Source organism: Emydura macquarii, unplaced genomic scaffold, assembly GCF_026122565.2.
Source record: "Emydura macquarii macquarii isolate MOO-44397 ecotype Brisbane River unplaced genomic scaffold, CSIRO-AGI_Emac_v2 contig_2897, whole genome shotgun sequence".
Lineage (NCBI taxonomy): Eukaryota > Metazoa > Chordata > Testudines > Chelidae > Emydura > Emydura macquarii.
Window position 1 is genome coordinate 46,213,969 of NW_027133034.1, and position 16,445 is coordinate 46,230,413.

General features: G+C 40.1%; 1 protein-coding gene across 2 annotated transcripts in view; it reads left to right on the top strand.

Moving 5' to 3' along the window:
• The window catches only part of MCCC2 (methylcrotonyl-CoA carboxylase subunit 2), a 65,300-nt gene that overhangs the window by 19,997 nt on the left and 28,858 nt on the right, over window positions 1-16,445 (top strand). For both annotated transcript variants that reach the window (XM_067568449.1, XM_067568450.1), the window contains exons 8-12: window positions 11,640-11,704; window positions 13,136-13,235; window positions 14,444-14,539; window positions 15,975-16,047; window positions 16,293-16,369. In XM_067568449.1, the coding sequence (XP_067424550.1) occupies window positions 11,640-11,704; window positions 13,136-13,235; window positions 14,444-14,539; window positions 15,975-16,047; window positions 16,293-16,369 (411 nt within the window). The remainder of the gene's footprint in view (window positions 1-11,639; window positions 11,705-13,135; window positions 13,236-14,443; window positions 14,540-15,974; window positions 16,048-16,292; window positions 16,370-16,445) is intronic.

The following is a 16,445-nucleotide window of genomic DNA, read 5'->3' on the forward strand; positions in this document are numbered from 1 at the left end:
CGCTTATTGATTATATGTAAACCAAGAATTTTCCTCAAAATTAAGGATTTTTATGTAGATTTATTTTATCCCTCTTAATTGGAATGATGATTGGGATTTTTTTGTGGACAATGGCATAAATGTGAACAAACATTTACCTGAATCAGAAATGTTGGTAAGACCAGATGACTCTTTTCAGATACTCCATGCAACTTTTTATTGAGGCAAAAAACTTAGTAGGATTAAAAAGAGAGACATTTATGTGGATAGATAGACGATCCATAATTACATTAGGAAGGATAAATAGGAGGAAGGTAAACCCAGATTACCTCAGGGCATGAACTAACCACTGTCTAATGGAAGTGGTCAAGAAGCTTCTCCTATAGGCAGATTATTCCATAACTATCTACTGTGTGGTTTCTTGAATATTTTTTTATTGACATCTGGTACAGGTCATTGTCAGAGACAGCATTTTGGACTACATAGCTCACTTTCTGATCTAGCATGTCACTGTCTATGTTTGTATTGGATTAATGATTATATTATATGTAAGAGTCAAGTCCAAAATCTTTTTTTTCTTTTTTCCACACGCTAGCTTTCCATAATGATCAATATAATTATAAATAACTAAATGAACTAAACACTTTCTTAAAAATATTAAGTATTAGGTTATTCTCAGTACCTTCCATGTGAGACAGTCTTCATAGTGGGCCGTGCTGCATCTCCATGGCAACTGGGTACAAACCAGATCTTGCTCTGGGCCTGGGCTTAAGACTATCCCTCCCAGAAAGAACTGCCCAGAATTCTCTGCCTCCAAGCAGCCACCTGACAGACTCTAGCTCTTTCTTTGGAGTGGACCTCTCACAAGACTTGTAAAATACTTTTAACTAATTCTCTCTGTTTCTTCATTGGCTTTGAGATTTTTCTCCTCAAAACTGCTAAACTAAAAACTTGTTTCCTTTGGCCTTCTGAGGAGGGTTTGGAGGACAGCACCTCTCCTCCCCTCCCACTCAGACAGAGCAAACAGGCTACAGAGAAGCCAGCTCCCAGTGCAAGGTCCGTGCTTAGGTGATAAAGATGACCACAGGGAAACCAACCTCCAGCCAGCATGTAGGTCCATGACAAGACAATCAGACAGGCTGCAGGAAACCTGGCTCCCAGCCTGAGAATGAGTGAGGTTCATGCCAAGAGTCAAGCAGGCTGCAAGGAAACGCCTTTCGCTGAGATCAGGCCAGAATCAGTGATATGGAGTTGGGTGTCTGATTTTCAGAGCCTCTCTTCCTATCTCCTTGGCAGGGGACCCCTATTCCTACAGCTTGCAAAGCAAGCAGCAAAATTTCTTTGGAGTCTCCTGAATTTTGCAGGAAGGCAAGGTCCCCCCCCCCCAGAGTAACCAGAAAAAAAAGATTCCTGCTCCCAGCTAGGACAGGCAAGGTCTGTGCTCAGGTGGTTGAGAAGATTATAAGCATCCCCTGTTCGCACAAACCATTTTACCTGCAAGGTCTCCGCTGCCATGACAGTGCCTTTCTGGTACCAATGAGTCATTTGTCTCCAGTGACTCTGGCTCACTCCTCATTCTGTGTGGTTGGTCCCCACTAAACCCAGACCAAGCAGCAGATTTCATGGGGCAAAGTGATTCTGATCTCCTTCCCTAGGAGATGGACCTACTTTCTCTCCCCTTCCAGCCTCCATGGGTTCTATAGAAGACTGTAAAGGCCCAGGTCTTCAAAGATATTTAGACTCCCAACTTCCATTGATATCAGTGGAAGTTAGGAGCCTAAACGCCTTTGTGGATCTGGGCCACTACTATTCTCCATAAGGAGACATGCAAGATATTTGTCTTCAGACTGTCCTTTCAGTCTCCCTGATATCATGCTGTTCCCCTCATAGGGCCTCTTTCCTTGGGGTTTGGACCAGAGACTGTTGAAGGAAATTGCTCACAAAATTGCTCACTAATCCCGTGTTGAGGTTTAGAGGGTGTTACAAGGAACACACACAAAGGAAAAGTCAGCTGAAGCAAAGGACGTCCTAGTGTTTTTACAGGATAGCCTGACCATGGGTCCAAGGCCGACTCTTCTTGGAAAGATAAGTCAGCCATTGTAGGCGTATTGCGCTGCAAGAAACCCATCACCGTCACATAATAGATTTCTGGGGACCACCAAATTTCAGTCCTCTGGTAATAAGCAGATTCTTGTCACGATCTCAATCTGTGTACCAGTAAAACCACTTTTCAGCATCATAGCTGGTAGGTATTTTCCTATGCTCACTGAAAGTATCTTCTCTAATCGGGTGTCAGAGCTTGGTGTGCTTTCAGTGAAACTTCAATTACATATTCTATCAAACATTTTATGAACTAGCCAGGTGTCTATCCTCAAGGTCACCACAATCTTCCTCCTGTAATAGAAAGTGGCAGCATCCTTCTGGATGACTCCAAACATCCTAAGGAAGTAGAATATTTAATTTATATGTGAAAAGAGCTTTCAGGAGAACAAAGGTGTATACAGCAGCACCACGCAAAGCCTCAGGTCCAGCTGCGCTCATTACTATGCACTTGTGAAAAGAGCAGTGATTTTGCAGGAGAGAGATCACACACATCTTACGAGGAGAGCTGTCAGGCTGGGAGACGACCTTCCATCCACACTTGCTCTAACACTGTAGAGTCAACATCCTCAACCCTGCTGATGCACTGTTTGGTAGAAGAGGGTTACAGAACAGGATGCCCCAACAACCCTTAATGATATTTCAGTCCTTCATATGTAAATTGAATCCACTCTCCTTCTCTAGGGATGATATACTGCTTTCTGCATCCCCTCGTGAATACTGTCTGACATGGAGGGGACTGAAAAAGGGAAAATTCTGTCTTACCTTTATGAATTTTCATTTGAGGAACCTCCATTTCAGACAGTCAGACCTTCCTTTGGAGGACTGTATTATGTTCAGGGTTTTCTTCTGGCTATTGCTTGCTTGTTAAGTAGTTTGAAAGGGAACAGGATATTCATCCAGGAAATCCCTAAATTTCATGTTAAGGCTTTGCTGCAAATGGTTTGAACTGAATAGCACTTTTAAGCAGTGTTTTTTAGCTTTGGAAGGTATCGTTCTAGAGAGCTCATCCTGAGGGAGGGGTGGTCAGGCCCAGGCTCAGAGCAAAGATCTAATGAGTCCCCAATTGCCATGGTGATGGGGAATGCTCCATTGTGAAGACTGACTGACATGGTGGGTCCTAGAATGAAAATTCACAGGTAAGACAGAATTTTCCCTTTTTGTTATAAAGTTCATTTTAGCCCAACAATATGAAATTTCAATGAGATGTAATAGAAGGGTGTGTTTATATATTACCTATATATTATAATAATAAATAATTATTATTATAATAAACTAACTTTCCCATATTATTTTTGTTTCATCTGATACATTACAAGATATTGAAGTTAAGAATTTGAAAAATAGGGGCCTAAAGTTAGCCTGTTAAACATACCCACCTAAATAAGTGGCCTTTCAAAATGTCTGAGCGTCCAGCAGCTTCCATTGAAGTTAAACTGAGTCTATTAGTTTTTGAGCCTGGAATAGACATTTAGACATAATTTAGTACCTAACAAATGCTTCATGAGTCCCATCTTTCTTTCTGTGGCATTTAGGGAGGGGGTGATTGTAGATATACAGTGATAGTATTTGGTTTCATTTTTTAAATTTGTGGTCTCATATTATTTGGCAGCCTGTGTTTTTGGGCTCTTTTAAATGATTTTTATTGGCCTTAATTTTATTATAATTACTGTGAAAGTGCATAGAGGTTTTGATGAGCTCTTCTGGCTGTTTATAAATCAAAATAAATATGCCAGACTAGAAGTTGAAATTGAAAGAAAAACATAGCAAAAAAAATGAGAAGGTGTGTGTCTATAGACACTGACCTTTAAATTAAAGGTAAAGTAGGTTGCAGCCGTTGTTTCATGCTCTCTGGTGTCTTACAAACTAAAAGGTTTTGCATTTTTTAAGGCTTTTTTCTTATTTTCTCTTGGATATCACAGGAAGTAAAATCTTACCTTCCCTGTGATTGCTGGAAGATTTCTTGGATGATTGAGAGAAGTGAATGAGGAGCTTTGTTAGCCTCTAATGGAAAGGATGGAACTGTTGAATATTTAACAAGACAGCTTTTCCCCTAGTGTTCGGGGTTTTTTTATGTTACTGTTTTCTCAGTTCTTCATAAATGTAACATAACAACTTCCCACTGCAATCAATCAGGTTTCACTTGCTTATTTTCTCTGATTTTATTAATCTCCTGCTTCTCCATTCATCCACATAGTTTTCCAGGAAAAGCAGGGTAGAAAGGAACTAGTTTCTCTTCTCCAAACTTTTCAGGCTACAGTCACCACAATGAAGCAAAAAAGGCACAAACTCATTTTGTTCCTCTGTAGATTACTCCTGGGGAAATTCTGCACCACTGTGCAAGTGCAGAATTAATGTTTCCTGCAGATTTTACACTTTCTCTGTAGAATAATTGATTCACACACCCCTCCAGGGCAGTGGTCCTGAGTGGGTGTGTCTGGTTCAGGCATTGGGAGCAGCTGGGGGAGATATAAATCACCACCTCGGGAGGAGCAGGGCTGGGCGTGCATGCGAAACGCAGTCCTTTTCGCTCACTATTGTGGTTCGCCTGGACCTGGGGAGTGCCAGGTCTGGGGAGGCCCTGAGTGGTGCCTCCTACTCTGCGCTGGGCTCCATCTGCTAGTCCCAACTGCACTGAGGGGGACGGGACTTCCTCTTCCCCTGCACAGGCCGCTTCTGGGGCTGGGTCAGAGCCAACCCAGGAACCTTCTCTGGCTGTAGGAAGCTCTGCACCCCTCCCTCACTTCCTACCCCCAACGCTCCCCAGCTGCAGGGGGAGGGGTCACTGTATGGGGAGCTGCCCCCTGTCTGCCCAACCCCATACATCCAGATCCCCCACACCTAGACCCCCCGCCGAGCCCCACCTCCCCTGCATTGGGACCCCCACCCCCTTACTCAGATCACCCCTCTTGCTGAGCCCCAAAGACTTGAACCCCACCCCACTGAGCCCCCCTCCACACATCTGGACCACCCCACTGAGCCCCCGACCAACTGCACATGGACTCCCCCTACTCCACCGAGCCCCGACCAACTGCACCTGGACTCCCACCCCACTAAGTCCCACTCCCTCAGCACCCAGACCCCCCGCTGAGCCCCCTGCAACCAGACCCTTCTGCCAAGCCCCAACCACCTTCACCTGGCCCCCCCTCCCCGAGTCCCATTCCCCACTCCTCCTGCCCCTGTACCTCCAGATCCCCCCCCGCACCCAGACCTCCCACTAAGCTGCCTGCACCCAGATTGTCCCACACAGAGGGACAGGGCTCCTGGGTGTTTCTTGGGCAGGCCCAGCCCTTGCACTGTGTTTGGGGTGGGTGCAGCTTCACCGTTGGGGGGGAGGGTGGGAGAGAGGGGCTGCAGGGTGATTCCTAAGGATGTGCTGCCCTTTAGGGTATGTCTAACCAGCAAAGAAAAACCCGTGCCAGCTAACTCAGGCTCACGGGGCTGGGGCTACAGGGCTGTTTCATTGTATAAACTTCTGGACTGGGACTGGAGTCTGGGCAGGGTGGGAGGGTCCCAGAGCTCTGCACAGCAATGAAACAGCCCTGCAACCTGAGCCCCATGAACCCAAATCAACTAGCATGGGGCAGCTGCGGGTTTTTCTTTGCTGTGTAGACATACCCTTAAAGTCTTCTATGCTTGACAGACATGGAAATATTAGTATTGCCCTCTGCTCTATGGAGCCATATGGATGTGCTAATATGCCTAGTAAGGACTCTGTTTGTAAATAAACATTTCCTGAATCTTTTTTGTTGTCTGTATTGTTACAAACATACTTGCTGTCAGGCCTTTTGAAATAAATTACTGAAATAATTGAAAATTTCCTGATTATATTGTGTTCTTTTGACAAATAAAATATGCAGAATTTTGAAGGAGTGTGCAGAATTTTTAATTTTTTGGTGCAGAATTCCCTCAGGAGTAGTAGATGACTTTTAAAGTTGATGAAATACATGATTGTAATCATGACAATAGGCTGTCAGTCTCCAGAGGCAATCGTAAAAATGCAATAAGGTGGATCAGGGAACTGTGGGATTTGCAGTGTGTTCATACTTTATTTCATATGATTCAGCACACTGCAAGCTTCTCGGGCAGCTCTTGTTTTGTGTAGTGATATATAAATGTTTGAACAAAATCAGAGGTTATTTGGCTTCTTTCCCCTGAGTTTTGTATATGTGAGTGATAACTGGGACTGAGGCTAGATGAGAGGTCTTGGCATTTATGGCTGGCCGATATTTAATAGTTACAGTCCAGAGAACTCAGATCTGATCTTTCAAGAGGATTTGATCTAAAATCTTGAACGTGAGAAAAATAACGTTCTGTATATTGCAAAAACAAACAAAAACTGAAAAGTGACAGATCCAGGACTGAAAATACTTCTAATGATCTGAGTTTAGGCAATGAGAATAAGCCTTTATTCCTGGACATTTTGGTTCAATAAGCAATCATAAGCCAAAGATCTAACTGGCATTTTTCTTGAAGCTGTGACTTGTCATGGGCTAACGTTGAGTCTAAATGTATTTACAAAGCATATCTTAACATAATTAGAGTAATGAACAGCTCAGGGGTTGGCACCGTGACATGATGCTTTACCTTTTATGTGGTTAGATGTAATCTGGCAAAGTTCCTAATGGACATCTGTGACATCCCCCGGGTACAATCTGGATGGTTGAACCACTGTGTCCCCTAGCCTAGGGTGCTAGTGAAAAGCAGTCTCCTCAGCCTCTGCTCACACACAGCCATTAGCATGAAAAAGTCGCATCCAGCAAAGTTAGATGAATGCTTTCCCAGTCACTCATGAACTACATACAGGATGACACCCACAAATTCATAGCCCCAGCCTAGCACCCCAAGAAACGTGCCTTGTACTGTCCAGCACACTACTGAACAATGTAAGTTCGTTAATAGTCTTATTTCAGCAAAGGAAATGATTATGCACCAGCCTTTGTTAACCAAATTTGCCGCTGCCAGATCGATCTTTCTGGATCGATTGAGCGGTCCATGTAGACCCGCTCAATTGATCAGGAAGTCGACGCTGGTAAACCACCCCTTCAAGTAGTGTAATGCTGCATCGATGGGAACGCTGTTCCCGTCAGCACAGCGCAGTGTAGACAGCGCACAGAAGGGAAGCAGAGCAGTCAACCTGAGTTACGCAAGCTACTCTGCGTAGTTTGCGTAACTCCCGGTGACTGCCGCCGAATCTCCAGGTAAGTGTAGACCAGGGCTAACAGTTGTAAAAGTGAAATAGGTTGTCTCACCCTCAGACTTTCAACAGTTTGCACTGACTGGAAAAACCTCCAAGCCAGGACCACTCCCCCAAGTTCCAAAAGCTTCCTATGTTATTTCACGCAATCTTGCTGCTGTCAGTAGAGATGGGGGCAGAGAGGTGGTCAGTGGCCTTTTTTCGCCTTCTAATATTCTGACTCTTTTAATTGGAAGAGTCCTTGCTGGGTGATGGGGTCATGTAGTTCCATCGCATACGTGAGCTGGCAACCGTCCTTCAGGTGAATTGTAAATTTCTTGTTTACAACTCCCCTGCTGGTGAATTGCCAATTAAGAGGTAATGACTCTTTAGCACCCTGCTGGTGTGCAGGTGTGTTTTTGTCTCTGAAAAACTAGTTTGAGCCTGCTTTTCTAATGTACACTGGAAGAGGAAGTCCCATCCCTCCCCAGTGGTGCTGAGACTAGCAGCTGGAGCCTGGGCACACGGTAGGAGCCTTGGGCTTAGGCACCTTCAGCTCTGCCCCTCCTCAGTTCCAGGCCCAGCACTCTGAGGTTAAAGGGGCCTTGGGCTGGCTGGGGGAAGGGGAGGGGAGAACACAGCACCCTCCTGACTAGGGCCCTGAGTGGTCACCTACTTGTGAGGCTGGCCCTGCCTCCCCAAAAACTGATGACCCCCACACACACTCTGTGACGCTCACTTTTGCGCTGCTACTGATGGCACTGCTGGCTTTAGAACTGGGCAGTGCCCAGCTCTGAAAGTAGCATCGCCAGCAGCAGCACAGAAGTAAGTGGCAATCCCACGACCCCCTAAAATAGCTTTGCGATCACCCCCCCCAAGAGCTCCTTTTGTGTCAGGATCCCCCACAGTTATAACACTGACATTTCAGATGTGAACATCTGAAACTGTGAACTTGACTATTTTTAAAATCCTAGGACCATGACATTGACCGAAATGGACTGAATTTGGTATGGCTCCAATCACAATCCTATAATGATGAACCTGGGGTACAGGGTGTCACAACAGCCAGATAGTCACACAATCAGAAGAATACCATGACCACTGATATGAACTCAGCAGAGAAGACAAGTACTGAATGATCACAGAAATTGAATGATTCTCCTGAGGATGTAGCTTATCTGGGACAGGTTTTCCCCCCAACATTATTGGGCAGTGTGAGAAAACTTTCAGTGCTGCTTGTGCTGTACCTGATCTGTTTAGTAGTTCAATAGAGGATTTAACTCTCTAGGATGGTCAGGTGGGCTGTTTTACAAATATTTTAAACTAATTTTATGTAAAATACAGGAAGAAGTGATGTGACATTACAGTGGTGGTCACTTACATATCTGGAACAAAGGTGGAAAACGTGCGTTTTATTTTGTATGATCAGACACTCCCTATTAACACTTAATTTATTAAAGAGTATTTCACATCCTAGTGGATGCAATATGGTATTAAGTTCCTATTTTTAGCCAGAGAGGGTCTTGAGATATTGGACCATAAACTAATCACATGTCCAAGGCATCTTTTTACCCATCTTAGGCCAGTGTAATTGTGGAGAAAAATATCAGTTTTGGAAAAAGAAAAGTTTTTTTTTGGTGGGTTGATTTTTAAAATAAATGCTCAGATGTCTGGAATATTGGCCATGATCCAGGCAGAGATGGATCACTGGGCAGATGTCCAAAGATACACTTATTGGCACATGGTAATTACAGACCCAGGTGATAAATTGTGGCAAGAGATGCAAAGTAAAATCTGTTACTTGGGTCTGTAATTTATCACATGTATATCATTACTACATTCATGTGGAATGTGCATATATCTCAATCTCATGGTTTTCTAGCAATTACCTTTTGAAGAATTTCTACCAAAGTATCTTTTAACAACATTCAGGATACTTGTTTTATAATGAGGTCTCCAAAGATGAAGAAATCTCTCTCTATATGTAATTTGTCTCTGGGCAAATCCGAATCCATGCATTTGAGTGCCACACAGGTTGATCTCTACCTAGGTTCTGAAAGTGGTCTGGGTGGATAGTCACTTTATGTCCATCATTGGCAATCATACTGCGCCAACCGATCTTTTGGTGGTTATGTGATTGCCGTCCATGTAGCAGTAAACATGGTTTGTAATTACTTGGTCTTCCATCTTAATATGTCCTTACCAAGAAAACCTGTAAAAACAGAACCAGTGCTAATAAAGATGACTTCTGGATTCAGTTACAAATATCCTAATTACTAATTTTGTCCTGCCACTTAATATGGAGCAGCTGATGAAGATGACAAGAATCCAAAACATCAATCTGTTGCTCTTCAGCCTTCCATAGCGCCTACATTTCACTGTTGTACAATAAAGTTGTCATAACCTTGATTCTGAAGATCTGCAGCTTTGTCGCAGGCTTGATGTCACAACATCCCCACAGAGGTCGCTGAAAGGGACCAAAACATGGTAGCGGCTGCTGCTATACGAAGTGTCCACATCTTTTGAGTATCCTCTAGCACTATCTGTGATGCTTTCCAAGTATTTGATAGTTGCTACCTGCTTGATTTTCCAGGGTAGACAGGTTAATATGGAGCTAGTTGTGATCTGCAGCTGGAGGCTGTTTGATGGTAATGACCAGGAGCTTAGTTTTATCTGGATTAATAACCAGACCAATGTGGGCTGCTTCTTGCCTGCAATTAGACTTGCCATCAACTGTGGCAGAATGGCCCTTTCACAAGGTTTCATTGGTCACCACCTCAGTAGCAGAAAAACTTGTAACCATTTCAGCCACAGAGACAACTGATGAGATTGTTGCAGGTGGCTAGCTTCAGTATAAGCATCCTTTTTATATCTGTAGTTATATAGGATATCTGATTCTTTCCATAAATTTTCAGAGCTCTCATTATTGTTCATAGTAGCTTAACATAATTTATTTCTTCATAAATGGTATAATTCCAGTGACATCAGTAGTGGTTATAGTTATTTTTCACTGCGTTTTCAAAGCTCATTGACACAATCGCTGGAATTATAATCAGGCTCCACTTATTAGCACTTTGTCATTGAATGTGAAATACTACACAGACTAGCTATACATTATGAATGTGTGTATTTTATATATGCAGGGATTCAGATAGGAAAGCATTATCTGTGTTAATGAAGAAATAAATCAACATTTAATACTTTTACAAGTATTTTCACATGGGAAGTAAATTGTGTTTAATTTAGTTAATTAGATTCTTGGATGAAATTCAGAATTTGAAATCCAAAAAGTAATATGAGAATGGTGATACTTTTCTTTCTCTTAATTTGCTTAGCCATCTACCTCCCTCAGAGCTGCACAGTGGTTTCTTCAGCATTGGAGAAATCTTTATTTATAAAGAAAGCATTTATGCTAATTATTATTGTTATTGAAAAGTATGTTAATAGAAATGCTTCAAGAGTAATTTCTGCAAAATGCATGAGATGACGTTGCTTTATTATAGGGACAAATTCTGTCACTCCTATCCTGTCAAGTCCTTTCGACAAACCCGAGAGTTACTTCATACGTTCTTGATTGTTTTTAGGAAAGTCATACTTAATTCTGAGAGTTTTCTTTTATGAAGGTGCTCTTTTTAGAAAATATTTCTTGTTAAATTATTTTGTAGGTGTGAGAAAAGACAATAATCAATAGGTGGATTCAGATAGTTTTAAGGTGAATAATAGAATAACTAAATTAAACATTTGAAATTTGTTAAACAGTTTGTCCAGAAACTGACTATGAGAGTAGATTTTGAATTGGAAAATGTATAAACTTAGTACCATGTGCATGTAGGGAAATGGTTTTTCTAAGGAAATTATTTAATTTTGGAATCGGTATCTTTCAGGAACTGTGTGCAAACCTCATATTTATGGTTCTCAGTCGAACATTTATTGATAAAGCATAGCATTCCATTTTACATTAGCTTATTAGCTTTGTGAAAGAGAGCAGAATACCTGTAGCTAGATTCAAAATGTTTTGCACTAATAATCTATTGATGAGTAATACATTTTACAAGGTATGCATGGGGTGATAGTTTGAATCTAAAAAATAATGGTCACGTAACACATATACACATGCACATTAGTATAGGAAAGAGCTTTGTGGGAAGAGAACTTAAGTATAAATGCTGAATAATTAAGATTTGAATTCCATGAAATTTGGGTAATTTGAAAAAGAACACCTTAGCACATTTTAAATACTACGAGGGGAAAATATTGCAGAAACACGAGTGAGTCTAATTTGTGAACATTTTGAGAGGAATTTGTTTTATTACTAAACTTTCCTAAACATTCATGTGAGGTAAGTGCAAACTCTTACCCTGATTCTACTGTTTGTATACTGTAGGTTAAAGCAGCGACTGGTGAGACGGTATCAGCAGAGGATCTTGGAGGTGCTGATCTTCACTGCCGGTAAAACAAACAAACAAAAGCTCCTAGGGTTTGTCATTTCCCACCCCTTACATTTTAATGGGGCTAAAAATAAACTGGTTAAAAGATTTTCTGTAACAGATTGGTCCACCTAGTTCAGTATCCTAATCTAGAAGTGACCAGTAACTAATGATTTAGTGGAATACCCCTCCACCTCCATAATGTACCAATTCAATCATTTAAATGTACACATCTAATGCCTATAGATCCTGTCCACTGGTAGCAGTGGAAATTGTACTGAGAATTCCCTGTGCAAAAACTAAGGAAATTGTACAAACTCTCTAGGTACCATGTTTGGCCTCAGATCTTCAGACGGTATAGTGTTGTACTTTATTGGTAATACTTTACCATTGGCTATTCAAGATTTGTTTTTTATTTAAGACTTGGTGTTTTTTATTTTGGTATTTTTGTGATTATTGAATTGATAGTATTATAAGAACTTTTATGACAGACTCATTCTATTGTTATAACTATGACAGAATGGGTATGCTATGTTGGAATAAAAATGTTGTTGTTTTTATTAAATATATATTATAATCAAATGCAATAACATGCATATTAAAGGTATATTTATTTTGTGTCTGCTATGGATTATGTTATTAGGTTATTAAATGATGGAAAAGATCATACATCTTACACCTTTTAGGATTATTTCTTTTATGATCTGTAGCTTATTGTAAACTAAATCATAATGGCCAATGATAAAAGGAACATTTTTTAGTAGAGGCTCTACTATCAAAATTGAAAATACTGTATACTTTCATGTTCTCCGAATGGAAAACAAAAAAGCAAAATGTACGCATTATTCATAAAACAATGAATTAATAAGCTCCTTTTGTACTTCAGTTTACTGGTGATAGAAGTGTTATTGTTAAGGTGGTTAATGATGTTTAAAAACACTGTCAAATTTTCCCCCTGAAATTTCAGTTATTTTCATTGACTGTTTAAACTCATACTTTAGAAGATAAGTGTTGAAATCTGTTTTCTTCCCCAAATATTTCTTTCTTCAGCACACATTGGTTTTTATTGTTCACTTACTCGTAAGTGCTGGACTGCTCAAACTAGATTTTATTTTAAATATTGAAGCACTTTTTATTTTAAACCCATGTAAGGAACTATACGGACATTGCAAAAATATACAAGAAAAGAAGAGTGCAAATATGATGTCTGCCAACCTTGTGTTCTCTTTACAAAAGTAAAAGTTAACTTCACAAACATAGATTCATTTTTTTTTTAAAGTTCCTAAATATGGATTAGGGATCCTCATTTTAGGCATTCAATTTTTAAAATCTTGACTAAAGTCTTTTAAAAACTCTAATTTTTATCAGTTTTTGTATGTATGTGTGGTGTGTATATATACATATATATATATATATATATATATATATATATTTTTTTTTTACATCTGTGCAGAAAGTCTGGCGTAACTGATCATTATGCTCTGGATGACAATCATGCACTTCATCTAGCTAGGAAAATTGTGAGGAGTTTAAATTACCAAAAGAAAGTAGATGTAAGTATGTATGTGATTTTCCTGAACATAATGCATTTTCTAAATTAAAATGTATAGTTTTTCCCTTTTTTGCTCTATTGTTGTAGACATGTCTGTCCCAGGATATTAGAGAGACATGGTGCGTGAGGTAATATCTTTTATTGGCCCAACTTCTGGTGGTGAAAGAGAGAAGCTTTTGAATAAAACAGAACCGAAGAAGAGCTCTGTGTAACTCAAAATAAAAGATATTACCTCACCCACCTTGTTTATCTAGTTTTCCCTTATTGTTTATATAGTGCATTGGTGTATCTGACATTAAATACATTTTTGATGTTAAAAAAGATATGGTTCCTGTCCCAAAGAACTGTCTTTGTAAAGGTGTAATCTTGCAAGTGTGTGTGCTCCTCCATGCAGTCCCAGTGAATCTAATGGGACTATATGCAGGAATAAGCAGATGTTTGGGGGTAACTGTTTCAGAACTATACGATAGGCCTGATTCCACAACGTACCTAATTTTAAATGTATGAATAGTCAGTCCCCATTGACTCCAGTGGGACTCCTTATGCTTAAAGTCAGGCACAGACTGAAGTGCCTAGTTGATGCTGGGTTTTAGATAATAATTAACAAAGGAAGTGGAGAGGGAGGAGGTGCACTCAAATAGTTAGTAATTCAGGTTCATCGTGTGTCTTGTTGATTTTAGAATAATTGGCTAGGTTTGATGTAAAGGGTGGCTGGCTTGTAGTGAAGGAATTAGCTTAAGTCGATTTTTGGAGAATCAGATTGAGGAGACTGCGTGCACTGGCTAAAGGAGGAGAGAGTATGTAAACATAAGTAATGACTTGGAGAAAATTCTTCTCTGTGTATATTTATAGTATGCCAATCACCCAGGTATCTAGGTGGGGACAGGGTGCAGATATGCAAAAGGGAGAAAGATGCAAAAGTTTTGGTAACGTGGGAGGAATTGTCAGCATGGAGCATGGGTAGAGTTGAGGTGTGCAGAAGTAGGAATTAGGGACAGAGAGAAAGTGAAGAATGATGCTGTGCATACCCTTCAGTGTAAGGAGCTTGAACTCGATGCAAAACAAGATAGCAAGCCAGCAGAGGGATTTGAGTGTAAGTGGTGAAAGAGTAGCTATGATCAAAGGGTTGGAAAATTCATTAGGGTGTTTTGGCTTATCATGGTGTGAAATAATTTTTGTCATTTTTAAAGCATTATTAAATTGCTACAGGTGACAGTAGAACAACCAGAAGAGCCTTTATATCCTGCTGATGAATTATATGGAATAGTTGGGGATCAGCTTAAAAGAAACTTTGATGTCAAAGAGGTATGGACAAAAATGTAGCTGCAAAATATACACACAAAGTACTCTTTGCACTCAGCTTCCTTGTAGGAAGGCATGCTTCGTGTACTCCTCAATGTTTGTCTTCAGAATACAGCTATTGGGCATGATGAATCTTCCATTATTATCGGATCTTCTAATGTTTAAAATGTTCTTGTTTTGGTAAATCCAGTACAATGTCAAGGCATTGTTAAAAATGTAACACCTTCATATTATTCTGTTGAAAACAGCATTAACAAAGGTTAGAGTTTAGTAGTATTTTAAAAAGGTTGCTGAGATTTCAGTCAATTGATATGTTTGCAGATCTTCTGCATCATGTGGCCGCTGCTCAGATACAATGCAGTATTTTAGCTTTTTTTCCTGCTAATTCTGTAGAGCTAAATATCAAGGATTCTGTCCTGATTTAAGGATTATGGAGTCCTCAAACATAACAGAAATAGTTCAGTTCTCGTAGCCACACAAAGGGATCTCACCCGCAGAACATTGCTCCACAGTATGTAGCACTAGTGTGCACATCTACTGATTGCAATATCAACTTTCAGGGGCTTAAGGCCTCAGTAACGGCTGCACAATCTTTCCACACCCTGTTTATGGGTTGGAGAGGAGGACTGCATTCTCTCTAAATCCCACCCCCCACACTCCCGCACAAGGTCTCATGGGCAAAGCCCATTTACTCAAACTTTGTCTGCACCACCAGTATTTGGTCTGTGGTTAAGAGTCTTAGCTTGATGCCTCCTTTCAATACTTTGCCAGGAGACACCAAGACACTGAAGTACTTTACTACTCCAATTTTCTATTCTTTAAACTTGAAATCTCTTTTGGTATTTGTTTTGCTGGTTACGCTTGTATTCTTAGTCATGAAACCGAATATTAGTAATTTTAAAACTGATTGTCCATTGCTATGGTCCCAAAAATAAGCTTAGCTTCATTTGCATATACTTCTAAAGAGAATGGCAAATGGATGTGTGTTGCTTTTTCTCTCTTTGAAGTTTGTAGTGAGTGATTCCATTTCTGTTTAATATGCCTGGAAAAAGCAGTTTTTCTATCTGACATGGGAGTAAACTGAAGAACTTGCTTAACAAGATTCAGTTTTGAAGGTGTGTAAAATCTGGGACCTAATCTTCTCAATCTTTAAATCTCCTTTAAAATATGTCCTCTTTTCATGAAAATGGAGGTAGAACATAATTTATAAGGTAAAAGGGTTCTTTTCCCCCCAGACTAACTTTTGACTGCTATAAAAATAAATACATAAATCAGGATGCTTAACGCCATCTAAATGAAATGAAGTTTTTTTAAAATCCCTTGAATATCTGATGACAAGTTAAATGTCAAAGTCCCACCCTGTTTTTCTAAACAATTTGCAGTGCGAACTAAAATAAGAAGGGGGGGGCCTAATCTTCTTCTTCTTTCCCCCCTTAAGGTCATTGCTAGAATTGTAGATGGAAGTAAATTTGATGAATTCAAAGCCTTATATGGGGATACGTTAATCACAGGTATTTAGAAAATATATTTTAAAAAACTATCCTGTAAATATTTCCCTCAGTTTTACAACTGGGATAGTTGTATTTGGTTCACCCTTTTTGTTGAGCATTAAACTTATTTAATAATAAAGCTGTTTCTTTCTTCAAGACACAAATCATTGTATCAAGAAAATAGTATTAGCTCTGCATTTTTATAGTGAAATAAATGTACCTGAAAATTTGTAACTTTTTGTTGTTTTTCTTTTTTCCCTTTTCAGGATTTGCTAGAATATTTGGTTACCCAGTAGGAATTATTGGAAACAATGGAGTTCTCTTCTCAGAGTCAGCAAAGAAGGCAAGTATAATGTGTTACTGAGCCTCTTTTCAGATTTTAATTGAACATTGAACTCAACTATTGAACCAGAATTTAC